The following is a 27,789-nucleotide window of genomic DNA, read 5'->3' on the forward strand; positions in this document are numbered from 1 at the left end:
CTTTGTCTTCAGCGATTGTGTCGGGAAGGTGAGCATCATAGAATGCCAGTTTAATAGAACAAAGTATTCTTGCATTGAAGGAGTACTTGAGTGGAGGCCCAATGTCCATCTGCTACCTTAATACTAAACCTATAAATATATGCACATAGATCTATTTCCCCAGATCTGGATGATTTCTTACGAATGAATTTCCAGAAATGGGATTTCTGATCAAAGATGACAAACCTCTGTGTGCATAGGTGTGTGTATATTTTTATGTTTACATGGGAAGATGTCCAAAGTCAGTTTTCAAAATTCCACCTCTGCATGACTGACTACGCGATCATTTCAAAACTACCTAGTTCTCAGATTTTCCTTAAAATCTTGATAAGATGACAATGATACTGCCCATTAGAACGAAGCATTTATAACTTCCCTTTGTGGAACACACTGCTACCTGCTTGCATCGTCCTCCCTTCTGTTGGTTTGAAAAAGACCCATCAGCTTTCAGCCTGGACCAAGGATGGAAGTCTGAAAGCTGCCTTGGAGCTGGGATGTGCCCTGGAAGGGAGGCTAGTGAGACTTTATCTCATTTCCTTTGGATTTTATCAGAAGGGACCAACCACTGCAAAAGGATACATGCTTGACAAAGGAGAGGGTATAAAAGATGGCCATTTTGAAGGAGGTGGATGGATTGGCCCAGAGGCTGCAGCCACGGGCTCAAACACAACACTGGTGAGAACGGCGCAGGATTGGGCAGGGTTTTCTGTCGTATGTAAGGTTCCTATGAGTCTGAACCGGCTCGATGACATCAGCCAGCAACTCACTCTTTTTACTTTGCCCCTCCCTCAAAGCACATGGAGCGCAGATTCTACCTAAGTCTCATCAGCACGCTCCACTAAGATCTTCTTCAGCCTTAGCATATACTAAACATGAAAATAAACCACCGCGCACAGGATCGTTAGCAAGGAGGCTCCGTGTGACCTAACAAGGAATTCTGCCGCTTCATCTCATATACCTTCAACAGACATGTGTACATAGGTACATACATATAGATATATATGAAATCTGGCATACATAACCCATATATATATGTATATATATATATATTTATATATTTATAGACATATACTCTATTAGCCATATTTCAATTCTTAAAAAGAACTGTTCTCTTTTCCTCAGAACTTTTGTCATTCATTCATTCCTCATTGATGTAAGCCTCACTGGGAAATAAGCATCTCTCTCTGTCCTCACGAGCCCTCGTGCCACCGTCGTTGAAGCACTCGGTTGCTAACGGAAGGCGCGCAGAGCAAACAGCCACAAGCCCCACGAGAGAGAGAGGTGACAGTCTGTTCTTGGTCTGGATGCTTGTTTGTTGGTTACACACATTCTCTTTGCTCATCACCTTCATAATTAGCTTGCTTTTTATGTTACTTTCCAATGTTTTGGTCATCTCTGCCTCCCTATTGTTTGGCACCGTCTCTAAGATACTAAAGTAATGTTACCGGTTGTTTAATAGAAGTACCAGGGAACAGTCTATTAGAATAATCTTGTCTATCATTTGCTAATTGCCTTGGGAAAACATCTTCTCTTTTCGGTTCGGCCCAGCTTGCACTGGTAGATTTTGAGTCCTATAGTTGCAGCCTTGTTTAACGTAATGTCTTGTGGATCTGGAGAAAGAGAATATCCAACCTTTTGATGCACTGTTTAAATAAAATGCCTTTTTAATGTTAAAAAAAAAAGATGGAAATTTGACGATTGGTGTGAGGGAAAGTGACCCCCTGCTTATTATCCCAGGAAAGAGAAATGACTCCCTTCTCACACCCAGTCCCAAATACAGTAAGGAAGCTGTTTGGGGCATTGCGGTCACCTGGTTCCTACTCTCTACCTTACCCCCACCCCCCGCCCCCTGCCAACAGGCTGGTCTGGATTAGTGCCGAAGGAGACAGAAAGGAGGGAGCAAGTGTAAGGCCCCAGGATAGAACGAACCCCATTGATCAACTCCCTCTCTTCACAGAGGCTGCCCAGAGACACGTTTGGTTTTCAAAGACCAAAACTGGGTATCACCTCCCCAGCCTGAGCACCAGGCTTGCTCCAGAGAGGGTATGTTCTCAGCCAGATGTCAAATGACGTCCCTGTAGAAATACATTCAAAGTCAAAACATACCTTCTATCATCAAGTTGATTTCAACTTACAGGGTCACCATGTACCCTATGGAGACCATCAATCTCCACTGGAACAGACAGCCTCATCTTCCTCCTGAGGAGCGGCTGGTGGATTTGAGCTGCCGACCTTGCAGTGAGTAGCCAGCACTTAACCCACAGCCACCAAGACTCCCTGCAGAAAAGCCCCCGAGGATTTCTAAAAAGAACTTCTCGTTTCTGACTGAGAAGTGAAAACGGCTTTTAAACCAGTGTAGAGACTGGAGCCTTAGAGCAGAGGCGTTGGAAGTCCTTGCTCCTAATTGCCTAGCCAAGCGTCTCCAACCATCCCAGTCTCTCTGACTCCCGAGGACCAGCTCATCAATTCCCCAAACCTTTCTGTAGACAAAGAACGGCCCGAGAGCCCTTTTATAGGCAGGAAACCAAGATGCAGGGCAGTTGCTGCGGGTCTCACGGTGCCTTTTCATGAGAACAAAATACCATTTCAAAGCGTGGCGGTTAAAGGACGCACAGGCTCTGCAGCCAGACTGTCTGGGTTCAGACCCAGGTCCCACCACCACTGACTGGCTCTGGGTCTGCGGCAGATGACTGCATCTCTCTCAGATCTCAATTTCTGTGTCTATAAAGTGCGTTGCAACACCGACAACAGAGAGAAGTTGGGAAGATTAAAGATCACGTTCCCCATAAAGCAGTCGGCAAGGGGCCTGGCTCACAGGGAGTGTGCAATAAATGCGGTGACATCACTCAGAAGGAGCCCTGGTGGCGCAGTGAGGAAAGCAGGTGGCTGTTCCTCAAGAGGTCAGCGTTTGACTCACCAGCCGCTGCCCGGGAGAAAGTGTGACAGTCTGCTGCCAGCGACAGCTTTGGCAACCCCATGGGCCCTTTGACGCCAAGGTCGTGGGACTGCGTTTGGGGATTAGCATCCAAACGTCACCAAAGGTGGCCTCCCTCACAACATGGAAACCCAGCAGCAACTCCTCGAGCCCCTGACAGGTGAGGGAAGGAAGGACCCTGGTCTCCTCATCCTCAGCCTTCACTCCCTCAGCGTCACAGGCTCACAGGGAACCGCAGGGCTTACGTGTCAGGCCGAGTGTCAGTCCCCACTACGGTCTTGCTCTGCAGGGGCAGTTCCACCCGCCACTCAGCCTCGTTCTTGGCTCTTCTCTGTTCATCTGGCTCTGTCCTCAGCCCTTCCCCCCACCCTGCCCCCTCTAAGCTGAGTGGCACACATGGTGAAGTGATGGACTACCAACCCGAAGCTTGGTGGTTTGAATCCACTCAGAGGTACCTTGTAAGAAAGGCCTGGCAGCTGCTCTGAGGTCACAGCCTTTCACAGCCCCACGGAGCACACTCTTCTGGGACACACGCGTACACACACGCCTCCAGCCCATTATTCTAAGAATGGAAGTTTGTAATGTGTGTCCTCGTCCATGTGGAAACAGACAGCTCTTCCTGCAGACCCCTGCCTCGTAGTCAGCCAGCTTAGCGCCATCTCTTTCATAAGCAATAAAAGAGAGTTTGCTCCTTGGCTAAAATGGTCATTTCTCCTGCATCGGCTGCCTCTGCTGATTTTTCAGAGCGCATCACCATTTATTTTTTCTGTCCTGTATCCTGCCCACTGGAAGAGACCTTCCAACCACCCCGACAGGGACATGAGACACACGCCTTCCTGCAGTTCCTACACCGTTAGCATTTCCCCACAAGCCCGCCCGGAACGCGACGGAGACCCAGAATCAGTGTCTGGATGGAGAGTTGGGGAGGAAAGGATCCCTCAGGGCAGGCTGCGGAGGGAACGTTTCTGCAGTTTCAGCGTTAGCGAGTTCCTGTTCATTCTGCCCAGATGCTGCTTGTTCGGAACAAGGGCCCGCGCTACACTTTCAATATTGTAGATTCCCAGTCTGAGCGTTCGCCTGGATGGCCTGGGCCGGCAGCGCTCGGGGTGAACACGTTAGGGGATCTGTACATGCTCACAGAAGGGAGAAAGGGTTAGACAGACTAAGGACCAGGAAATCGGTCGTGTTAGTCGTGAACGTTCCGCGGGTGATTCTGAGGGCTACTCTGTAAGCGGGAAAGAGAGAGAGGTCCAGGGGCCAGGCTTGATTTATGCCCAGTGAAATTCAGTGTGCGTGCTTCTCAGAGACAGGAAACAAATGGGTATTTCTGGATCTTAAAATCTGAGAGTATAGAAACGCAAAAGAGACACAAGGACAACTCCCTACCTTGACAACGGGGCCTCCCAACCCTGGTTCCCAGTTCTCAGTCCCAGGCCTTGGGCTGCTAGCTGCAAGGTTAGTGGTGATGCAAACCGACCAGCTGCTCCCCTGGAGAAAGATGAGGCACTCTGCTCCCATAGGGGGGCAAAGGGGTGCTACTAACAAGAAGTACAAGAAAGAAGAAGCTGTTCTAAAATATGGTAATGATTATACAACTCGTCTTGATATGATCGAACTACTTCAATGGTATGAGATGTGGATTCTGTACCCATAAAGATATTTGAAACCAGAAAGATGTACCATCTGGGAAATCTTGCATGTGACCTCTGTGTGGTAGAATTGACTTGACAGCGGTGGGTTTGGGGTGGGGGTAAAGGGTCAGCTTGTTAGCTGCCACCCAAATCGGCACAACCAACGGTGATCCCACGCACAACAGAACCTAGTGTGGCGAGTGCTGTGCCATCCCCTGACCGGTTGACGGGCACACTGCGTGTGTAATCCATAGGCTTCTCACTGACCGGCTTTCCGAAGTCACCTTCCTTCCTAGTCCGTCTCAGTCTGGAAGCTCCACTGAAACTGGTGCAGCCAGCGAGCGAGTCTCCACTGACAGATGGGCTGCACAGAAGGTGCAGAGACCAGGAGAGGCACCCAGCCTCTCGCATGAGGGCAAGGAGTCCAGTACCAAATCCCCACGGTGCCCAAAGGCCAGGCTGATTCACATTCAGACTTCCAAGGACTGACCTTTGAGAACTGCTGCCAATGCAGGAGAGGAGGAGGTGAAAGGACACAAACAAGGAAGGTCCCGTGTGGCCCCGGGGACCTGTCAGCAATGAGTCCAGTGCCAAGTGTGGATGGGCGCCCAGGCGGCGGGTCAGAGAGCAGAGGCAGCGGGACAGGTGGGGGAGCCTTCATTCAGCAAGTGGCTCATGAGCTCGTCTCCATGCCAGCTGTGTGCTGACGGCTGAGGCTGCAGCAGGGGCTACCAAGTGACACTTGGAGGAGGTGGGAGCACGTGCCTGAGCCTGTGCAGGCCCTGGGGGTCCGAGCAGAGAAGTATGGTGAGAAATCCGCCTACAGCCTGATCCCAGTGGGGCTGGGGTACGGTGAACAACGGGACCTTTGTGAGAAGGGCCAGCCGCATGTGGTTCACAGCCTGTGCCTCCGAGCGCCCTCCCTGCTGCTCTGCGACCCAACAGGGAAGGCTTCCTCTTGTCACTACCTTCCGCTGCTCCCTCAGCCTGCGCCTCCTGAGGCGCATTCTCCCTGGGCCCCGGGGGAGTCCCCAAAGTACCACCTCGGCTTTGGTTATGCACCAATGAGCGCACTGGAGCCACAGGCCATCACCACCAAGGGACCAGCCAATGAAAAGGAGCTCTTCCCTCGGGAGGAATGAGGTGCATTGCAACTGTCATTTGTCCAAGGTGCTCTGGTCCCCCTCTATGCCCACCTTAAGAAATGCCCCTTGGCGCAGACCGTTTCCCCCTACATCTGTCGGCAGGCAGTGCACTGGACAGGAGTGGTGGCTTTCTCGCCTTCCACACGGGACGCCTTCCATGAAGGGCCCCTGGGTTCCATTTCTGGCCTAAGCACCTCAAGTGCAGCCACACCCAACTGTCCATGGAAGCCTACACGGTGCACTGACACCGAATGGGCTTCAGCAGAGCAGCTAGGCTAAGACAGACGAGGAAGAAAGGTCTGGCCACCTATTTCTAAAATTCTGCCAAAGCGGACGCCGTGGTCCCATTCTGTGGTAGGTGGGGTCATCGTGAGTCAGGGGCATGCCCGCTGGCCTCGAACAACAAGCATCATCACCCATCGACACGGCAACAAGAGCAAGTACTCCGCGAATGCACCCTGGGGGCTGGGCCCTGCGCTCCTGTGGCCTGCACGCGTGACCTTGGGCCCCTTTAACTCCAACGCGCAGCAAGCCGTGGGCTTGCAGGCAGGCGGGAGGGTGCCTGGCCCTTACAGGAAGCTGACCTGTGACTCATTCAGGCCCTTCGGCAGTAAAATCCTTTACTCTGAGCTGCACTCGGTGCTCGCCCATCCAGAGGGTGAAGTGGTTTGCTCGCTCGTGAGACGAATCATTCCAAAGAGCCCCGGGTGTGGGTGAAGGATGGCTGAGCGGAACGGCTGGGTTCCAGGCGCGGTATCTCCGACGCCTGGCAGAGTGGCCTCCAGCAAAGCAGGTCACTTCTCAAGGGCTTCGGCATGACAGCTGCCGCCTGCCCTGACAGCCCCATTGAAGAGGCGCCGGCCAGTGCTTCCCAGTGGACCAGGGGTCCCAGCACCATCGCATCTCATTCTGGGCATGAGGATTCGTGTCTCACAGAAAATTCCAGTTATGGAAGCAAACTGAGAGGGACTTGAGTGTACTTTTGAGTCGCAGAAACACTGGATTGCCTCTTTAGCTTACTGTGAGAGTTAGCCAGGAATGTCAATCGCAGCTTTTACATTGGGGTGGGGGAACCCCCAACTCCCGTAACTGCTTCCATAGAGAAAGCGAAACCCGGCCCGCTCAGCTCTCTGCGCTTCATGAGCAGGGGGTGGCCATTCATCCCCACACGGCACTGTGACCCAGTCCTGTTGACCCTTCGGAAAGGTAAACAGAGTTCCCCTCTGCAGAGCGGAGAGGGTGTTTGCCGAACACCATGCCATGAATAGTCCACTTTATTTCTGGAATGTCTGCCGCTGATATTTACTAACTCAAATGACAGCCAGGGCTACCAAAACAAACTTAGGAAACTCGAAAAGGGACAAATAACACCAGCATTCATCCCCTGCCCGAGTTGGAAAGAGACGGTGAAACCCGAGTCTGGACACACCGCCCCACACATCCCAGGCTCCTTCCTGGGAGCCACAGAGAAACTCACGGAAACCACCCTAAACCCCTCCACCTCGGAGCTCCGGTTTTATCACAAACACATGCAGGGCGAGGCAGCGCACCAGCAGCCGCAGGGCTTTCCAGGGCATTGAATTCACCATTCATATCCGTTCAGGACTTCACTGGTCACCAGACTGCCCAAGGCCAGGGAGGCAGTGAGTGGAGAAGCCTGCCCACCTCCTCCGGCTCTAGGACCGGAGTGCAGGGGTGTGTGTGGAGCAGAAACCAATGGGACCCCGCTGAGGCCTCCTCCTGCTGCCTGGAAGCTGGGCGCTGGCAAGGCTGTCGTGCTTGCTTTTTAAAAATGACACACACTCATCATAAAAAACAAGCAGCCCACGCCCCCAAATGGAGTACCATCCCAAAGAGAAAGGACCAAGCAGGAAAACCGTTCCAAGCCCACACCTCAAAACCAAGCATTCCTAACATCCTGAGAGCCCCACCATGTCTCTGGGAAAACACAGGGCCAGAGGCTGGCAGGATAGGTGGTCACGCCTATGTTACTAAAACAGGACCAGGCTCCACAGCATCAAGAAATGTTCGATGTTAATGGAATTTCAACAGCAGGAAATGGAGGAGAATGGAGAGCATATTTACGTTTCAGATAGATGGAGCTTCGTGCCCAACATGCATGTTTCTAAAAAGGGTCTTTCAAAAGTCATTGTGGCAACTGGTAAGAAAACGTAGGTGGCGCTGCTGCTGAGAGATAGGCCCTCACACTTTCTCCACCTCTTGATTTTCATGAACTTACTGCCGTTGAGTAGATCCCCACTCATAGTGACCCTGGAGAAGTGGAGAGAAGTGTCCCTAGGGGTTTCCGAGACTGGAACTCTGTAGGGAGTAGAGAGCCCTGTCTTTCTCTCGTGGAGTGGCTGGTGGTTTCGAACTGCTGACCTTATTATTGACTGCGCCAGGGTCATCTGAACATTGACAGCCTCTTTGATGACAATCCCTACATCTAAGTCCCCAAGTCTTAGTGCCTTAGACACTTAAAATGTAGGGCACCTGCAGGCTTACACACCTGTACCCTTCCCGAGGGTCGCTTGCAGACCACTTCCTGGGAGTTGCCCTTCCCAACATCACGTAGCTCGCTTCCTTCTTCCCTAACTCTTCCGAACCCTCTGCCCTTCCGATCTCCATGGTTGTTTATTCTAAGGTGTGTATACCTCCCAGCTGCTTATTTAGGGTTAGGACCCCTGGTGGCATAGTAAGTTACACATTGGGCTGTCAACCTCAAGGTTGGCAGTTTGAAACCACCAGCCAGAGGCCAGCCTCCATGGAAGGAAGATGAGGCTTCCTACTCCTGTACAGAGTGACAGCTTCAGAAACATGGTCTACTTGGAGTTGGGCTGGACTCGAGGGCAGCGAGTTTGGTTTGGTGTTATGTTGAATTGTCACCCACACTGAAGATGGTACAGTTTCGGATTTGCCTCAGCAAGGGCTTCAAGTCTTATGTACTTTCGGGGAGCCAAGCTGTGCCACCTGCCCATTGCAGGGTTTTAGTGAGCCTTCCTCCTTTGTTCCTCAGAGAGTCCAACTTCTCGGGCTATTTGCTTAGCAGAGAGATTGGTGGAAAGATACCATCCCGGGCGCACACCTTCCCTTCATTATTGCCAATCCCAGGCTTGTTTCCTCTTCAGGTCTTTCCGTGTGAGAAGTGTTGAGCATTTTGCTCCTCCGATTTTCTTACTCCGGGTCTTACACATTTCCTTGCTGTATTTCACTTTGTCTTCTTGGCCTGTCCTAGAAAACTGTCCATTCGGCTCTTCCACGGCACCATTTCTTCCATTTGCTTTGACGACTCTACATTCAAGAGCAAGTGTCCAAGTCCCTTCTGACGTGTCCAGGTGTTTCTTCACAGAACGCTCGCGTCTGACTGGTGTGCTCCTGCAGCCCAACGTTCAGATGGCAAGGCATCCAGACCTCCTCAGGGTGCCGAGCGGTGGCCTGAATCAGGCTTCCACAGCCCTGCTCTCTGTGCTGGACCAGCCTCCTCCCTCGGGGATCCAGGGTCAAATCAGGCGCACATGTCTGCTGGACTTGATCCTGCACTGATCTCCTGGCAAAGCTGTTTCTCAGTCATGAGAAATCCACACGCACAATGTGATGGTTTGCACTGACGAGGCAAGTCCGGGGCCCAGGGCTGGTTAGGACCTGCTGCTGTCATCCAATAAGCCCCTTCCCATTTGCCGAGGGCTCTCAGGACATCCATCTCCTCTGAACTGTGCATAATCAGTAGCGGAAATGAGCAAGCCAGGAGGGAGGTCTGGTCTTTAGTGAGGTGCCGTTTAAGTTGTGGACCCAGGAAGTGGGACACGCGGAGGACAGGGGATGCTTATATGTTTCTGGGATTTCGAGGCTTGTTAGAAAGATTAAATAGGAGGACTTGTCTTTGCTGAGTGAGGACCCCTGTTTGCTCTCCTCCTGACCCTTGTCCTGGACAAGGGACTCTGGGCAGCACAAGGAAGCCGTGCATAGTGTAGGCTTCAGACTCACAGCCGCCACCACGGGGCAGTGCTGTGGTCCCAGGTGAAGTTCTTTTGCATCTGGTCTCAGTTTCCTCATTTACAACGGGGATGGACACACAGACACCATCGAGTTGACTGTAACTCCTGGCAACCTTCTCTACAATGGACTACAATGTTGCCTGGCCCTGCACCATCTCGCCACAGATGCCACAGCAGCCACTGCCCCCACCCACCTCGCCCAGGGACTCCCTCCTGCTTGCCAGCTCTCTACCTCACCAACCACAATGCTCTCTTTGCCCTGCTGAGGACGTGTCCCAAGCCGGCGGGCTCAGGACCATGCTGCTGTCCTGCATCAGGTGTTTATGGGCCGATTTGCAGAAGTAGATTGCTTAGCACTTCTAAGTCTGTCTTAGTCTGAAAGCTAAGTAGATTGCTTAGCATTTCTAAGTCTGTCTTAGTCTGAAAGCTCCATGAAACCCAATCCTTCTGGTTCCCCCCGCACCCCAAGAGTTTTAGTGGCATGTTATTTACATATCGCACAATTCAATAGTTTGATCACATCGAGAGGAGTTGTACAATCATCAGCACATCAGTTTAGAACATTTTCTTCAATCGTGTCCTCATCGTTATGAGCTGCCCATTCCTTGGCAGCCTCTGCCCATTCCTGACAGACCCCCATGGAACCATTCATCCAGTTCCCGTCTTTATAGATTTATCAATCCTGGATTTCATACACAGAAAAACACTAAACAAACAATAAACGAGCATCACAGGGGAAACAGATAAAAACCTCCATCGAAAAGAAAGCAGAACCTATCACAAACAGCAAATTGAAAGGGAATTTGCTGCCGGTCCTGGAAATACCGGGACACAGATAGCTTCCAGTACCACAGTGCACGTGACCCCCACAAGACAAACGGACCGGTGTTGGGAGGGCAGTGGGGGGTAAGGCCACCTAACACATGGCTTCTGTCAGAGGATAAATGTGTTCTCAGCACTATGTGGGTGCAGTGCCTACCACGGTGCCTGGGGCACAGTTAAAAACTCCATCCACGGCCTGAGAGCAGTGCTTCTCCACCTTCCTAAGACTGTGACCCTTCCATACAGGTCCTCATGTGGTGGTGACCCCCCCCCCCCCAAACCATCACATTCTTTTCCTTGCTACTTCATCACTGTCATTTTGTTACTGTTCTGAATCAGGCAACCCCTGTGAAAGGGTCGTTCAACCCCCAAAGGGGTCGAGACCCACAGCTTGAGAACTGCTTTCTTAGAGGGTTTGCTCTTTGATTAAGAGAATGTGGAGCCATCTCTGATTTGAAGCTCAGGGCTGAGAAATGGCGGGGGAGATGGGCAACAGGAATGGGGGTGCTTGCACACGTGGGGGTGGGCGTGGGGCAGAGGAGCGAGAGCTGCTCTGGTCAGCAGCGTGAAAGGCCCGGATGAGGCCTCTGTCCCACAGCCTTACCCCCCTTGGAGAAGAGTCCATGCCCAAAAAACATCTTTGCGTAAAGACACTCACTAAAGAACCAGCTCTTTTCTTTCTGAAGCTTCAAAAGATGCATTGATTACAACCCCCGGACCCTGTCCTCCCCCTGGATGCCGTTTTGGCCTCCCCGGGCTTCTTGGCACTTCTGCTGTGAGAACAGTTTCGCTTGCTGTCAGTCCGAAGTGTGGTCAGAGCGGCTCCAACAAGAATGGACAGCTCTTTAGAGCTCGGGTTTCCGTTTTTTGTCTCGGCTCCCTGCCGTTCTCGGCACAGGCGGGAAGCTACGTGAAGGCAGCAGCGTGCTGAGCCCAGCAGGGGGCTGAGGTCATCAGGGAGCCTCATATGCAATCATGCTTCCATCCACACACATGCCGGAAAGGTCTGCTTTGGGCTGGGTACTCGGGCTCGGGGCTGGGTGCTGGGAAGAGAGTCAGGCCAGTCGTCCTGTGTTCTTGGGACCCAGGGAAGCGGCTTTGTTGTTGCTTTGAGGGAGGCAACAGGCCCAGAAAGCCCTTCTCCACCCCCACTGAGATGTGAGGCATGAGAAGCATCTTGATGACGCCATTGCCCCAGCTGTCTCGCTCCGGGGAAGTCTAGCAAGTGCTTCTCCCTGCCCTACCCGGATGCCAACTGAGGAATTCTGGAAAAGGCCCAAGGAGGGAAGATGAAACCACTGGGCCCACTTGCCAGACCTTTCAGGAACTTGCTGGCCCCACCTAGACACCAGCGCCAGCTGCTGCTGGGGCCCCACGGATGTCGGAGTAGAACTGTGCTCCCAGCGTCCTCAGTGGCTAGGTCTTCCCGAAACAGACCACCAGGCCTGTCTTTGGAGGCTCCTCTGGGTGGACTAGAACCTGCAACCAAGCGTTAGCAGCAGAGCTCGTTCACCAGCTGTACTCCCCAAGGGAAGCATCGATGTACAGAGCTCAGTGACAGGGACACAATTCTCATTTGCTGTGCTTGACACAATGGATGGATGGATTGTGATAAGAGTTGTATGAGCCCCCAGTAAAATGATTGAAAAACAAAACAAACAAATAAGATTGTGACCTGGGAAACCCCATGGGGCAGCTCTGCTCTGCCCTACAGGAGTCAGAATCAGCTCCACGGCAGTGAGTGTGGGGTTGGTGGCTTAGAGCGTCCTTGAAAGTGCTGCTCCTGTACCCTGCCTCTAACCGTTGGGTGTTATTAAATGAAATAAGACTAAAGAAGAACAATTTCAGGATGAATAAAAAGTTCAACACACACACACACACACATTCTCATTTGCATTTCTACATTTCTCAGAACCTGCTTCTCTAACACCCATAAGGCAAAGCCTGTCCCTCACGTATAGGTCAGGTGGTGAACTCGGCTCTCCTGTTTCTTCTCCCTCTGGGCTTTGCCACCGTGCATCCTCCCGAGGCCCCACACCAGCAGGCTCTAGCCCTGTGCTCAGCCCCTCAGGGGAGGCAAGCAGACACCCAGCCTGTAACTCTTACTGGCCTTTGAGTTGCAGAAGTTTAAGTTCTTGAAGGGCTTACCCAGAGAAGGCAAAAGGCGTGGTTTCCCTGTATAAACCAGACTATCTTGGAGCACATTGGGAAAAGAAAGCTCCTGGGGCAGGAGGTGAAGGGGGTTTTGCGGGCCTTGAGGAGGGAGTCCAGGCCAGCCTTGGAAGTAGCGCATGGTGGTGATAACAAGACCCTAATGAGAAATGACCACGGCTAGAGTCCAGGTGTGCCAGGGGTGAGAAGCTCTTTCAGGGCTCAGAAACGCAGCCACCCTACCACATTCAAGCAGACATAACCATAGATAATCTTCAAAACATTCCCGCTCCCCCGGCAGGGCCAGAAGGCCCCATGAAGATGGCAGAAGGGACAACCTGCATACGTGCATACCCGGGCCAGGCCAGTTCTACCGGAAATGGTGCATAATCCCTTAGGGTGGGGGGCACTTCATGCATGAGATTATGATGTCTGCCTGCCCAGTGGCATGGGAGCTGTCAGAGGATGAGAGATATTGGGTTGAGAGGCCTCCTACAGTATTTCCTGCACATGGCGTTTGTAGCTGAGGCTCACACCCTGGAGGAGCTCAGGTAAGGAGGAGGCCGCGGTCATCCTCAGAGGCCAGGCCATCGTCAGACTGCAGCACGTAGCAGAAGGGGAAACAAGCCGTGGCGGTGACCAAGCGGCCTTTATTCCCTCTACCACAGGGACACACACCTGCTTTCTCTAGTCCCTGGCCAACCATCCCTTTCTTCTCTCAACAAGTCTCAGTGTGTGTGGAGGACAAAGGGGCACAGAGGGAAGGCGGCGGAATGTGCTCACCAGCAGGGCCTTGAGTGGGGGGTGGAGGGGCACCGGGCAGTGTGGGCTTCAGGGTGGCAAGGGGGCCTCTGCCAATGACTTTGTGTACAGCAGCGGGACCAGACACAGAGATGGCAAGAAGAAACCTGCTCTCCGTCATGAGGAAGATCAGATTCGGGAATGAGCCTCTTCATGTTTAATTGCATTTCCCACTGTAAGTAGATTTGAGAAATGTTCAAACTAATCTAGTCTCTGTATATTTCTTAAGCACGTGCGATGATTTTGAAGTCCGGGATGGTGAACGCACTTCACTGCCACCCGTGGTCAGAGGTCATTGGCTGGGTTGCTGCTCTGCAGAGAATGTTTGAGAAGTCTGGGGCTGCCAACACCCCCACATCCACACACCGTTCATCAGAGCAGTGTTTTCACATGTCACCAACTTCCCTGTTCAGGCGGAAATTGGATTTTGCTGACTCCGAAGGTGGTTTTCATAGATCAAAGTGTAAAACGTGTTAAAAAGTGTAAAAACCCCGAGGCAGCCTCCCTCAGGGTACTCCCAGTGTGCCTACAATATGTCACTGCAGGAAGTTGTGAGTGGAGTAAGGGGCCGCTTCATTCATGTTCTGCACGGAGTGGGTTCAAACTTGTGAGAGGCGTGTCATCATTCAGGCAGAGGGTGACCCCTCCCATCTGATCCAGTCTGGCTGCCCTTGCCAGACGGAGCTGCAGAAGAAATGACAGAGGAAGAAAACGAGTGCCAAGTGCGGGAGGGAATAGGTCTGAGGTGCACCCCCGTGAGCGTGCTGTGCAGGGGCATGTCCTGAGCTGCCTGCCTCCTGGTTACTGGTCTGGATTATAGTCCTGGCCTCTGCTCACTGTCCCCTTCACAACGGGGACAGTGGGGCAGTTCTGGGCTGCAAGGACTGGAAGGGCATTTCTGAGTAAGTTCTACCTGGTCCTATAGAGTTGTTGTGAGTCTCCATTGACTCTATGGCAGAGAGAGAGAGAGAGACTGACTGACCATGTGGCTGCATAGGAGCTTAGCACACACTGGACCCAGATCCAAGGATGAGGCAGGAGGGAGGAAGTGCAGGTTCTCATAAGATAGAGGCATCTGTCTTCCAGAAGAAGGCAAAGGCTGAACTATGAGCAAAATGGGGGGTTTGGAGAAGGACGCTCAGAGTGAGATGTCACTAAGAAGCGAGACGAGACGCTGATCTTCCCTGGACATAAACATTCCCCGCCCTTCTGTCCCGACCAGAATGGGCTGCCATCTGCATTGCTTGAAGAGTGGGGAGAGTCCCTCTCTGCTCTGAAGGTAAGGTGACCCACTGCGATGTGACATAGTTGCCCGTTCCAGCCTCGTCGTGAAATTCGAAAGGGCAAGGGCAGGGACAAGAGAAGATACTCAACAGAGAAGAGAAGAATCAGAGAGCCAGGAGCCCAGGAAGTCAGTCTCTGCCCCATCCACTGGGTCACTGGGGCTTAAGCATCCAAGTGTGCCAATCCTGTTGTGAAGCAGGGGAGGGTGCTTCTGCTCCCTAACACTCCGCCCACTCATCCTCCCCCATGGAAGGAGGTAGCTAGTGCAGACCAGGGCTAGGGTTTGGGCCTGGGGCGACCTGGATTGCTCTGCCTTTGTAGGGCCACGGCCAGGGAGCCTCCTTTAGGATAAGGCCCCTCATCCATTCGCAGGAGCAGAGGCTGAGTTAAGGGACTGCATGAATTTGGAAGAAGGAGCAGAGGAGTAGTGGGGGTGGCCACGTTGGGGGTTGGGAGGTCAGCCCTTTTCTCACTCCCTTTTGGGATCCACCTGTCAGCTGTGAGTGTCCAGAAAGCTGCCATGGACCAGAAGGACTGGGGGTTGGTCGTTCTGGCTGTGGACTGAGCATTCCGAGCTAACAGCTGTTCCTAGAGCAGGTACTCCAACCAGCTGGCTGAGTAACTCAAGAAAGAATTTCTCCTGTCTGACTTGTGTTTCTTCATGGGTTCAGGACTTGGTCACGGAGCAAAGGAATAACCGATTGGGTCTCCAAAACCAGGAGATGCACCTCTGTTACTTTCCTCCTCGCTAACCTTGAGCAGGTGCTGGGTTCGCCTCTCTGAAGCGGTCAGCAGATGTTAATAGAAAGAAAAGTGGACCATCGAAGCCCTTCCCTCTCGGGTTTATTTGTGAGGGGGGCAGACGGTCAATACGCGTAAAGTACTCAGCCCAGTCCCTGCCACAAGCAACCCACTGCCATCCAGCTGATTGTGACTTGTGACCCTCTCTATACAGGACTCTGAGGCTACAAACCTTTATGGGAACAGGCAGAGCGCCTGGGGGGGTCTCGAACCAACGGCCTAGAAGTTGGCCAGCCCAGTGCTAGCCCGCAGAGGTCCCTGGTGTATAGCTCCGGCCGTTGTTAGGTGCTGCCGAGTCGGTTCCGACTCACAGCGACCCTGTGTACAACAGAGCAAGACGCTGCCAGGTCCTGCACCCTCCTCCTCGTTCTCATGTGTGAGCCCGTCGATGCAGCCACGGCGCCCATCCATCTGATGAAGGGTCTTCCCCTTTTTCGCTGCCCCACTACCGTACCCAGCATGAGGTTCTTCTCCAGGGATTGGCCTCTCCTGACATCGTGTCCTAGATCCGTGAGATGACGCCTCTCCAGCCTTGCCTCTGCTGTAGAGCGAGTGCCGCGGGGAGAGGGCGACGCTTGTCCTAGCAGTCTCTGGGTAGTCCTAACAGCGACTCGGAGGTGCCTGGCCCGTCCCAAACCAGACCGGCCATCGAAACTCACCGGGGACGGGTGCGGCAGTTCTGCTCTGTGCCACACCGGGTCGCCCTGAGTGGGAGTGGGCAGGACGCAAAGCTGGAATGAACGCCTGTGTGCCGCCCTCTGGTCATCTGACACACTGTCCCTCTTTACTATGCTTGTTTACGCAAGTCACAAACACAAGGGAGTAACAATGTATAAGTAGTTCTGTGAAACAAATACACAAATATGATAGGCATAGTTCCGTCTAGTTTTTTATACCTCTGGACGGAGCGAACATTACTACGGTGTTTAGGATACACCGTCGCGCAGAGGAACATCAAAGGGGAAAAAAGTAATGAATGTAAATTTGTGATTTCCACCTGGGGCAGCTTCCCAGCTGCCCACCGTAGAGGGAACCCTGATTACAAGGGCCATTGTCCGCCAACAGGTCACTGGACTCAACAAAACATTAGGTCGGTGGTTCCGCTGAACGGGTACGAAGTGCTGAATCCCACCCCTGCCCCGCGGGACAGAGACAGTGCTGAGACCACCTGAGGAAGAGGGCTCTGGGCCTGGCCCTCCTGAGCCCGCAGCAGGTGGGGCTCGGCTCCACGGAGACTGCTCCCAGGGAGGCCATCTAAAGCCTCAGCTCAGCGGCCCGGAGCCGGGCACCAGGAAACATGAGGACACCGTTTGTTTTTCTCCCAGACAGTCTGGGGCCGCTGATAAATAGGTGCCTCAATTCCTTTCTATCTAAAGCCAGGGCAGTAGCATTTGCCGTGAAACAGCTGGGCGGTGGGGATTACCACCGTCTCTAAATGAGCCCTCCTGTCAATGACCACAGGGACGCACGCGGGATTTTCTTTCTAGCACGTGCACATGTGGAGGGGCTTTGCCGAGCTGTCCACATCAGCTGGCTGTCCCAGAATAGCTGGACAGCAGGCTGGTGGGGGTGGCAGGAGTCAGACCCACGACCATCTTGGAAGAAGGGGAGCCTGGATGCCCTGTGCGGAGCCCACCTACGATGGCAACGTGGGCTCCCCAAAGACCCGTGTCCTCTTGAGGACCTTTGCACCATTTCCATAATCCAGTGGAAGAAATTGCACAATAGCCCTGCTTTCCTTTCCTCCCCCCGAGAGGCTGCTCTGGGAGAGAGAGTCACTGAAGACGTGCCAGTTGGCTTGGGATGAACCACAACCTGACATGCAAATGTCACAGAGCGCCTTGGTTATTGATGGATTGCAAGAAAGAAGGAGAGTCTCGGGGTCAGAGCTAGCCATAGGGAAGGGGGGTGGCAGTGGTGAGAGACTTTGAGGCTTTGCCACAAAGGTTGAGTAGACAGAGGCTGGCATTATATTCACTGGAGAGTGAGGGGAGGGGGGGGAGTATTGGCCAGCTGCGAGGGGTGGGGAGGTGAGGGGGTGCAGAGGTGAAGAGGAATAGATGTGCGCCTGTTTCCCAAGCAGCGGTGAGCTTTCTCAGCACTGGGCTTGGTATGACTCTCCAGGGCCTTTGCTGGTCCGGAAGCCAGGCTGCCGCTGGCCTCTGATCAAATGAGACGATATCTGTGCTTTCGGACCTCGTCTCTTCCGGAGGCCGCGGCCAAAGTACAAGGGCACTGCTGACTTGCTGGACCACAGAGAGGTAGCTGTGATTCACCTGGCCCTCTCCTCATGCCACTGGCCACCAGCGAAGTACAGCCCTCATCCCCTCAGGACCATTGCTGTCGAGCGGATGCGCACGTGTTAGAGTAGACCCGTGTGCCAGGTGGTTCTCAATGCCTGAGTTTGGGGAATGGGATAACCAGACCTTGGCTCTCAGCTGCCTGTGCATGGGCTCAAACCTCCAACCTTGCAGTTATCAGCCAAGTGGGCTAACCATTTATAGCCCCCTAGCGATTCCCATCAGGCTTTCCAGCCTCTCTCCTGTGTTGACAATGGCTGAACCACAACAAACAGCTCACTGCTGCCGAGTCGATGCTGACCCAGAGAGACCCTACAGGACAGGGAAGAGCTGCCCCTGTGGATTTCGGAGACTGAGATGCTTTACGGGAGTAGAAAGCCTAGTCTTTCTCCCAAGGAGTGGCTGGTGGTTTCAAACTGCTGACCTTATGGTTAGCAGTCCAATACGTAACTTTTATACCACCACGGCTAAAGTGACTGGCATTCCCCAGGATGTCCGAGGGCACCACTAATTACTGTACTTGTTTTGGTTTCCTGACGCCAGCTAGAGAATCACCACAGCTGGACAGAGAGATGGCTGGCACCCCTCAGCCAGCTCCCCATTGCAGGCCACGCTGCAGGAGGGGGACATAAAACACGGCTCATCTTCATGATGCCAGAGGAAGCCCTTGCCATGGATAAGAAGGACAAGAGGAAGGAAGGATCCTGTTCTCTTGGCACGTGCCGAGAGAACACCCAGTTCACATTCTGCCATCCCCCACCCCACCCCCATGCCCCACACCAAGTCAGCATGGCTGCTATGGGGCTCATCCGGGCACAAGGCTGGGCACCACACCCAGGGTCAGAAAGCCTCACAAGGCCCCTGGGGCTCATTTAGCTCAGCTCCTTGCTTTCCGGAAGGCCAGTAAGGTTAAATGACTCACCCATGTTACACGAAGAAGGAAATGGCCTACGCTAGACACGCCTCCTGCGATCCCCAAGCACTGGCCTTTACCTAGAAGCTCTCCCTAGGAGAGCGCCAGCCAGAAGCTGCTCTCCGACTTTCTGACCTCAGCCCGCAGGCCAGCGCCCTCACGCCCCAGCCTCTCTTGGACAGCCAACAAAGGACTGCGGAGGAAGGCAATGCTCAGAGTGACAGAGAAAATAACAAATGAAATGGAAAAGTCAAATGTAATCCCACAACACAGCCAACTTAAAGCCAGCGGCCACGAGACATATGCCCTCCCCGATGTGGGCACACTCACAAGATCGGCAACATTACCAGGCACCTTTGGTTGGTTCCCAAAATAACCACTGGAGTCCTTGGGGAACTCATTAAACACTAGTTGGGTTATTGGATCACAAGTTTTGTCCCTGAAAGGATGGAGGTTGAAATCCACCCCCAGATGCTGCCAGAGAAAGAGGTGGCCACCTGCCCCGTCAACGCAACTGTCGTTGGGTACCCTCAAGCCCATTTCTACTCAGGGTGACCCTTACACGACAGTCTAACTGTCCCATAAGGTTTTCTCATCTCTACCATTCATGGAACTACATCATCACGTCTCCCATGGGGTGGCTGGTAGGTTCGAACTGCTGGCCTTTTGGCTAACAGCTGAGCACCAAGAAGACTATGGGCTAAGACTCTGTCATTGAGTCTAAATCAACTACAAGGCACTTAACAACTCACTCGCTATTGTAAATAGTCCTTCGTTGCACACAAAAATGATTGCCTATGGAGTCCTGCTGTTGGCCAATCAGCTGACAGAAAGGTCTACAGCAGGATGCTCCTCTCCGTCAGAATCACCCGGGGAACACCGACGTCGAGCAACGCCAGAGCTGCACAAATGGATGCCTCTGACCCAGGCAGACTAGGGACGTGCACTGAGGGAGACTGTTCGGTGGGGGATGGACTCTAAGAATAAAACCAGAGGTACGGCGTCATTCTTACTGCTGGTTAGTCTGTCAACAGGTACCACCAAGGAGCTTCACGGGGACACCGTGCATCAGAATCGGCTTCACGGCCACTGCTTAGTTTTGGGGATCTCTATGGGTGCTCCCTACTCAGGTCTGACCAGACTAGCCTCTTCTCTGAAACTTCTCCTAATTGCCAAGGGGTCAACGATGTCCCTTAAAAAATATGCCAGATCCTGACTCTCCTTAGAAATACCAAACCACAACACCACGCGCACCCGTTGCGACGGAGTCTCCTCCCACGGCAGCGACCCTGTGTGTCCGCGTGGGACTGCTGCCAAAGGCTTGCCGGGGCGGTGACCATTTTGGCTCGCGGGGTCTCGCTGCCAACATGCCTCTGGGTGAGCAGGCAAGTGCTTCACTGCTTGTGCCACCTTGGAACGCCTGTTGTGGAAAAGGGAAGGAGCCCTGGTGGCGCGGTGGTTGAGCACCAGTTGCTAATTGGAAAAGCTCACCGGGCGCTCTGCTCTAAGGAGAAAGGTGGCGCGGTCAGTCCACTTCCTCAAAGAGGGAAGGCCCGTGGGGCAGTTCTACTGCGCAGTCGCCAGGGCCCAGAACAGCTGGTCGGCACAGAGTCAGCAGAACCAAGGCCTAATTTTTTTTCGTTGAGTTTGGAGAACCGGTTGTGAAAACGGCACTTGTCATTAGGGTTCTCTCTAATGTGGAAATCACAAGTTTAATATTCTTACTCTTTTTTAATGTTCAGCTGCACAACAGTGTATTCTAAGCATCCATAGAAATGGTCACGTTGTCCATAGGTATAAAAATTAGATGGAATATGAGTTATTTATTCACTTCATAAACCTCATTCTATTTTTGATGAAATTCTACATTTTTATTCACTTGTATTTGTTACTTCAGTAAACAAACATAGACCATCAAGAGCGAAGGGGCCAAACAAGAGGGTGGACACGCTGTCATTCACTACAGCTTTGTGTTATGCTCCAAATTCCCACAGAACAGTATAAGAGAATGATGCAATTCCAGAAAGTGTCCAAAGAGCTAAAAGTATTGACAGAACAATTGCTTTAAGTCCGGCAGAAGTGGCCAGGGGTTTTTCAAAGATAAACATAATATGCCCAGAGAAGAGAAGTCTGCCTGTTTCTAATATATCAAACACAGTGACTATTGTCTAATTGACCTTCCTCTAAAGCAGTGGTTCTCAACCTTCCTAATGTCAGGACCCTTTAATACAGTTCCTCATGTTGTGGTGACCCCCAACCATAAAATTATCTTCGTTGCTACTTCATGACGGTCATTTTGCTACTGTTATGAATTGGGTGACCCCTGTGAAAGGGTCATTCGATCCCCCCAAAGGGATCACAACCCACAGGCTGAGAACGGCTGCCCTAGTAAGGTGGGTTCTAGAACTAATCACTTCTGAGCAACAAAAGGAGCAGAGGAGACGCAGTGTACACTCAGGAGCAGACCAGATGAAACCAAGGGACCGGGGGATGTCAGGAACAACCACCATAGGGATGGCCAGAACTCAAAGCCCGACCTGGACTTCCAGCTGTTAGAAACTGTTGTAAATATATTTCTGGTCTTTAAGGATGCCCACTTGTGGTATTTCTGTTAACAGCTGCCCTAGGACACGAAGACCCCAAATCAAACATGATTCCCTTCTCTGAACAACAGTGGCCCTCATCCCGCCACTCTTCGGCACTGTTACGCAAATATCTCCTCTGTTTCTCTCGTCCCTACACGCCCCTAGTTTGTCACCCAGAAGGCAGAGCCGGCGCTTCACCCCTGCTCAGGATCACCATGGTCCCCTCCCTGTTCTGTACAGGTTCAGTACACAAATCGTATAACTGCAATAAGCAAGAAACAGACCACTGTTGAGTGAACAGATGTGCTGGCAGGGGCGCACCCCTGGCAGAGACAGGTAATGAGAAATATGAGCGGGTGCCACCTCCTGCTCAGGTGAGCAGCCTAAGGTCGGTGCCTACAGGGTGGAGCGACCGCCACCTGCCACCCTCCCTGAGCTCCGGGAAGACAGATTAGGCTTTCAAGGAGCAATGGCAAAACACAAGCAGCTCCTCGACACGAAATGAAGAGACTCATCGAGGCTCTGATGGAAACCAAGGGACGCCATTCCCTCTGTGCACCTCCCTGTGTCAATCCCCTCAAGTAAGGAAGCCCAATAGGCCTCGACCCGTTTAGATCCAATTTCCAGAGGCGAAAATGCCCAAACCTCCCCTACTAACTCATTCCAATGCCAGGGGATTTTTCAAGAGGCAAATCTAAATTCCTTTCCTCACGCATTTTGAAGTGTATTTCCTTTGTCGACTGCCAAATGAGACTGGGACTAGATTTGATCAGCGTTGTACAATAGCCATCTTTATTTTTAAAGTATCTCTCTCTCTCTCACTCTTTTTTTTGGGGGGAGTTTCCCCATTCTGTTTTTCAGTATTCAATTTAGACCCAAGGGGACCCTTTTCTCCTCCATTTGCTTTTTCTTTTGTTCTTTCTTCTCTTCTTTCTGAACCATAGGCATGGGCCACTGTCGGCTGGGTTTAGTTTCCAAGGCGTTATGGCAAAGTTAAGAGGCCAGGACAGCCAGTTGAAGGCAGGGCCCAGTGTACAGGCACCATGATCAGAATCCAAGAGACCGACGCTGTGAGAGCCACTGGTTCACTGTGGGAGTTGGATCTCAAGGCCAGTTTTGCGATTCAGAGGCAAGCGTGCCAGTTGTAAGGATGCAACACCTTCACAATGACAATGATAGTGCAGCTAGTAGTAACACTACTGTTATCTTGGAAACATTTTTGACCCCCGAGAGAGAAGGCCCCGGGTTAATAGAGCCTCAGCGGCAGAGCCGATTCCAGCGACCTTATATGGCATCCACAAGGAGCCCTGGTGGTGTAGTTGGTTGGGTACATGTTGAGCTGCTAACCACAAGGTACATAGTTCAAAGCAACCAGCTGCTTCTGTGGGAAGAGGAGGATTTCTACTCCCACAAAAACGTGTACTCCTGGAACCTCGCAGGGGCAGTTCGACTGTCCCAGAGGGTCGCTATAAGTTAGAACTGGGCAGTGAGCAAGCTGTTGGTTGTTCTGGGAAGGGGCCTCCGAGCCAGTTCCGACTCAGAGCGACCCCAGGCGCAACAAACGGAATGAACACTGCCTGGTCCTGCGCCGTCCTCGTCATTGTCCTTCTATGTGGGCCCATACGGGCGGAACTTCAGAAGGCCCCCTTCAGAATGCACGCCCCTGCCGAGAACCGGGCAGAGGACACCAGCGTGACAATGACAAGGAGCCGGCGCTTTCAAACGCACTGGACCAGCAGAAGCCGGTCTTCCTATGAAAGCTTCAGTGGGTGCCTACCCCGAGCCCCATAGTTTCTCCAGTTGAAAGGTGGGGTGGGGTGGGGCTGGTATCAAGCCAGAGCCCTGCCCCTCTTTCCCACTGATCTCCCCTCCTGAAGCAGTGGTGCCTCCAGGATCCACAAGGAGACCCCAGGCTTCCACGCAGCAATGAAAGGCAGGAGATGGCCGGTCCCTCGCAGGGTGGTGTAGGCTGACCTGGCGGACCTACCTGTGTTACCACTGGCTCCCACTGCTCTCACATTTCTAGGCTTTCAGTATGTTTGTGTAGCCCTGGTTTTCGTGTGTGGTTGCTGTTTAAATCTTATCATGGTAACGGCATTGCCTAATGTGTCTGAAAACCTTTGTGGCCTAAGCAGAGACTGGGTACAGGCACGTAGAGGAGAGGCATGGGCGAGGACTCCTTGAGAGGAGTCTTCGTGGGGCTTGGCTCCACTTGCTGTATTTCCCAGCGTGCTGAAAGGGGCAGTGGTCATTTTTTGGTGGTGGTTGTTAGCTTGTTAGCAGCTGTCAAATAAGTCTCCGATTCATGGTGACCCCCTTCACAGAGAAGCAAAACCCTGCCCTGCCCGGCGCCATCCCCAGGTGGAGGTGGAGGGTTTTCACTGGCTGATTTTGGGAAACCTGAGGCCTTTCCTCCTAGTCTGTGTTAGTCTGGAAGCCCTTCTGAAACTGGTTCGGCTTCACTGACAGATGGGTGGTCGTCCTGTATGAGGAACATTGTTCAGGAACTGAACCGTAAGCCAGCAGAGCTCTTGAGGTTGAAAGGCAGGCTGGGGTGAGGTTGGCAGGCAGCCTGAGCACTCCCTCTCCGCCCTCTCCCATTTCTGCCCCTTGCTGCAGTGGTGGTCCCCACAGCATCCATACTCTCTAAGGTGTATGTGAGAATTCCACCCCTGGACCACCTCTGGGCATTGTATGTGTGCTGGCTTGTCGCAATGCACATGCAGACTCAATGCACTCTACACTGCTCCCCAGGATTCTTCTCTCAAGAAGTGCCTTAATAATAGTGTTTTACGATAAGAAGGCTGCGTTTCCCCCAACAGAACAAAAGGTACCCTAAGTACCACTTACAGGCCATTAAACACGGATGGTCCATCAGTGCCTGATTTCGGAGGAAGAAGGAAAAGGAGAATGTCTTTTCCACAGAGAAATTCCTGTGAGCATTTACAATGTTGAGACAGCCTGCTGACTTACAATAACCGTTTTCTTTAAATTTGACAAAGGGCTATTAAAATTTCTTCATTTTCGACAGAAAAATAAAACACAGATTTAAGCTTCCATCAGCTGGAAAGACTTAGAAGAGAACAGAAATCTGAGATTCAAACAATCGCAGTCTATAATTTTTTTTTTTACAGGGGCTATTTATAACTTGAAAGAGAAAGGCTGGTGTAAAATATATCAAAATTAGGCAGATAATGATCCTATTTCAGGAAAATTACAGTTCTCAGAGATGGCACTGAAAATTGGCTCTCAGTTGATATATACTCATTATGCCAGGGATGTTAATGCCTTTCATTCCCTTTCTACTCCACAAAAGGGAAACGCCTGCTTTCTTTTTCCTGGAATTGGAAGAGGGTCCTAAATAATCTTAAGTCCTAAAGTGGAGCCCGCAAACCACAGCATGGGGATCGAATCCAGCCGGCACCCCTGTTCTCTTGTGGCCTTGAGTGAAGATTATTTTTACATTTCAAATGGCTTTAGCAAGCAAAAGAAGGAGATTTCCTGACACATGAAAACAATATAAAATTCAGATTTGGCAGCGTTACTCCTGTTCTTCTATCGTAGCTTTCCTTCTACGACAGCAGCGCTGGAGCAACTGCAAGAGAGACTGTGGTCCACAAAACCCGAGACCTGTACACGGTTTGGCCCGTGATTGGAGGATTCCTGGAGCTGAGCGACAGCGCCCACCCTCTTGCCTATCTGTGGGCTCCTGCGGCCCTCAGCGGGGGACATACCTGGTTGAGAGGGCGCAGGCACTTGTCAAGGCAGGAGAAACAGCAGGAGCAACATCTGGACGAGCACCGTGACCGTGTATTCCGCTGCGGGACAGGCAACAGAGTCAGAAACCACACCGCCGAGGCAGCTGGGCAGGTTCTGAGGGGCCCACTCTGTGTGTCTCTCCCTGGGGAGCTTCTTCGTGGGGGTCAGCGCAGCCATTCCCACTCAGTCTGTGACAAGGCCTCCTACTCTGCACGTCAGGGCTGTCTCTCATGAACGACCCTTATTGATACGGACTGATAGGTTGGTATTACGAAGATAGGCGCTGTGTTGATGAGCCAGTTCCTCTCCTAGCCATTATGGTCGCTGTGAACCTTGGCCAAAAGGGAAGCGGAGGAAAGGAGGGGAGCGAGCCTGCTGCTTCTAGTCCACGGAGTCTCCCATGCCCCTCGTTCCCCTCTAAGCATCGCAAATAGTAAAACTCAGGACAGTCCTGCCCTGGGGTCAACATTGCCCTGACGCCGACCGTGAGTTCCGGGGTCCTGTCCTCCGGGACATACCTGGCCCTGTGCGCGTCCGAGGCTGGCGCGTTCGCTCCGGGGAGCCAAGGCCTCGTGTTTCTCCCGTGGGCTCGAAAGCCCGACCCTGGGGCCAGCAGCCCGCGGTCCTACAACCCTGCGGGCCCAGGACTCCTTCCAGAGACACTAAGACCAAGCAGTTCACTGGCACTACCAGCCAGGTGCACACATCCAAGAAGAGTCAGGGTTGGGGAAATGAATCTGACAGGGAGACTCTCCGGGCGACGTTTTAGGGGAGACCTCGTACTTTTAAACATGGTTGGCACTGGTGCACCTTCCGGGAGTGAGTATCGCCGTTGCTGTGGTGAGTCCGAGGGACCCTAAGGAAGCACCAAAGCCGAACCAAAGATCTGCCCCATCCTGCACCAGGCTGCCCCCGGGAGCCCCACGCTGGGTTTTCAAGCGTGAACAGTGCGATCAAGCTGCCGGCGAGGGTGACTGAGCGCATCCTACTCGCCACACAGAGTTTCTGGGGGAAATAGTCTCTGAAAACACTCCTGAAATAGTCTCCCAGGAGGACCCCAGGAAGACCCCAGCCTTATATGGAGATTTCCCAGTTGCTGCGCTCTCCAGTGGGATGAAACCTGATCTGGAGACTCTGAGAGTGAGCGGGCCTATTTCAGTCCCGGAGATGAAGCGGTGGCCGTGGAAGTGTGGACCTTGCAGGCACAGGACTGCCAGGGGACGCCCAGCTGTTTCCTAACCTGAGAAAGGAGCCGGGCATCACCGAAAAGGAGTTTGGCCCCTTGGTCCTTAGGAGATGCTGGGAGTGATAAAATCCTCTTAGGCCTCAGCCAGGGGCCGTGGGTCTTTCATTGACTTCTTTGCTTTTCTTTCTTGTTAGATTTATGGAAGGGTGCTTCTCCAGAGAGCTTAAGATGCTTAACTGTAGGAGGGATGGCAAGCTCCCCTTTGCTTATGAATGTAGGATGATCTGTTTTAATGTAATAGCAAGGAGCATGGTGGTGTAGTGGGTGACTCCTTGGGCTGTTAGCTCCAAGGTCAGCAGTTCCAAACCACCAGCTGCTCCACAGGAGAAAGAGGAGGCTTTCTAGTCCTGTAAAGAGTTACAGTCTCAGAAACCCATAGGGGATATTCTACCCTGTCCTAGAGGGTCGCTGTGAGTCAGAATGGGCTGGATGGTCATGAGTTTTGAGTTATTATTATTTTTTAATGTAACTGCATTATCTATTACTAATGCAATAGATCCAGTGGCACCTAACAATACTACTAATGAATCTATCTATGAATACTTTTTTTAAAAAGCTTTTTTTCATCTTCAAAGTACTTTCTCCACGTTTCCTAAGATTTCAGGGTCAATTTAAAGATGCAGGAGCCAGAAGTTAGCCCGATTTGGCCTGGATATAGAAAGGTCTCTTTAAGAGAAAGGATAGCTGCCAAAAGGTAGCGAGGTGAGAACTGAATACAGGAAACTGAGGATGAGAGGTAACAGCTGGGCAGGGATTTCAAGATGATTTTATGTGAAACTAAAACGAAAAATTTCCCCTACTTCATTAGTAACTCTTACGTCATTGTTATGGATTTTAAAACATCAGCAACCCAGATCTCTCTGGAAGAGGGAAAACAAAAACAATTTTATAATAGATTATGAACCTGTGTGTAAAATGTCCACAGTCTAAGGAGGCTGGGATCAGGTACGTTTGTGAAATTCTGACCAAGTCACCAGCTCTGGCGTGGGGCTGGGGCGGGGGTTGCAGAGAGATGACCGTCGTGTGAGAACAGGAGAGTTGGGGGAAGCCCAACCTGCCCTCGTCCGGCCGGCAGACCAGAAATACCATGAGAACAGCTGTTTTCCTGGCGCTCTGGTCTCCAAGGCTATTCATAACCAAATGTGCATGGAAATAAAAACCAGGGAGGAGAAAACCCCCAGGCACAAAAGCCTACAGTTTTCTAGCCTTTGAGCTGAGATTTAGGTCAGCTGCCCAATGCTCTCTCTCAAACCTTCCTGAGAGTGGACACACACACACACACACACACACACACACACACACGTATACACACACTCATTCACACTCTCCCTCTTTTTCTCAACTCCCACACACCAGGAACTTCCCTTGGCACCCTCTAGAAA

General features: G+C 52.2%; 1 protein-coding gene across 2 annotated transcripts in view; it reads right to left on the bottom strand.

The window, feature by feature from the left end:
* The window catches only part of SLC44A3 (solute carrier family 44 member 3), a 109,958-nt gene that overhangs the window by 7,157 nt on the left and 75,012 nt on the right, over positions 1–27,789 (bottom strand). For both annotated transcript variants that reach the window (XM_045292164.1, XM_004699570.2), the window contains one exon: positions 25,137–25,220. In XM_045292164.1, the coding sequence (XP_045148099.1) occupies positions 25,137–25,220 (84 nt within the window). The remainder of the gene's footprint in view (positions 1–25,136; positions 25,221–27,789) is intronic.

This window comes from Echinops telfairi, unplaced genomic scaffold (assembly GCF_000313985.2).
Source record: "Echinops telfairi isolate 266 unplaced genomic scaffold, ASM31398v2 ScPeMD7_443;HRSCAF=831, whole genome shotgun sequence".
Classification (NCBI taxonomy): Eukaryota; Metazoa; Chordata; class Mammalia; order Afrosoricida; family Tenrecidae; genus Echinops; species Echinops telfairi.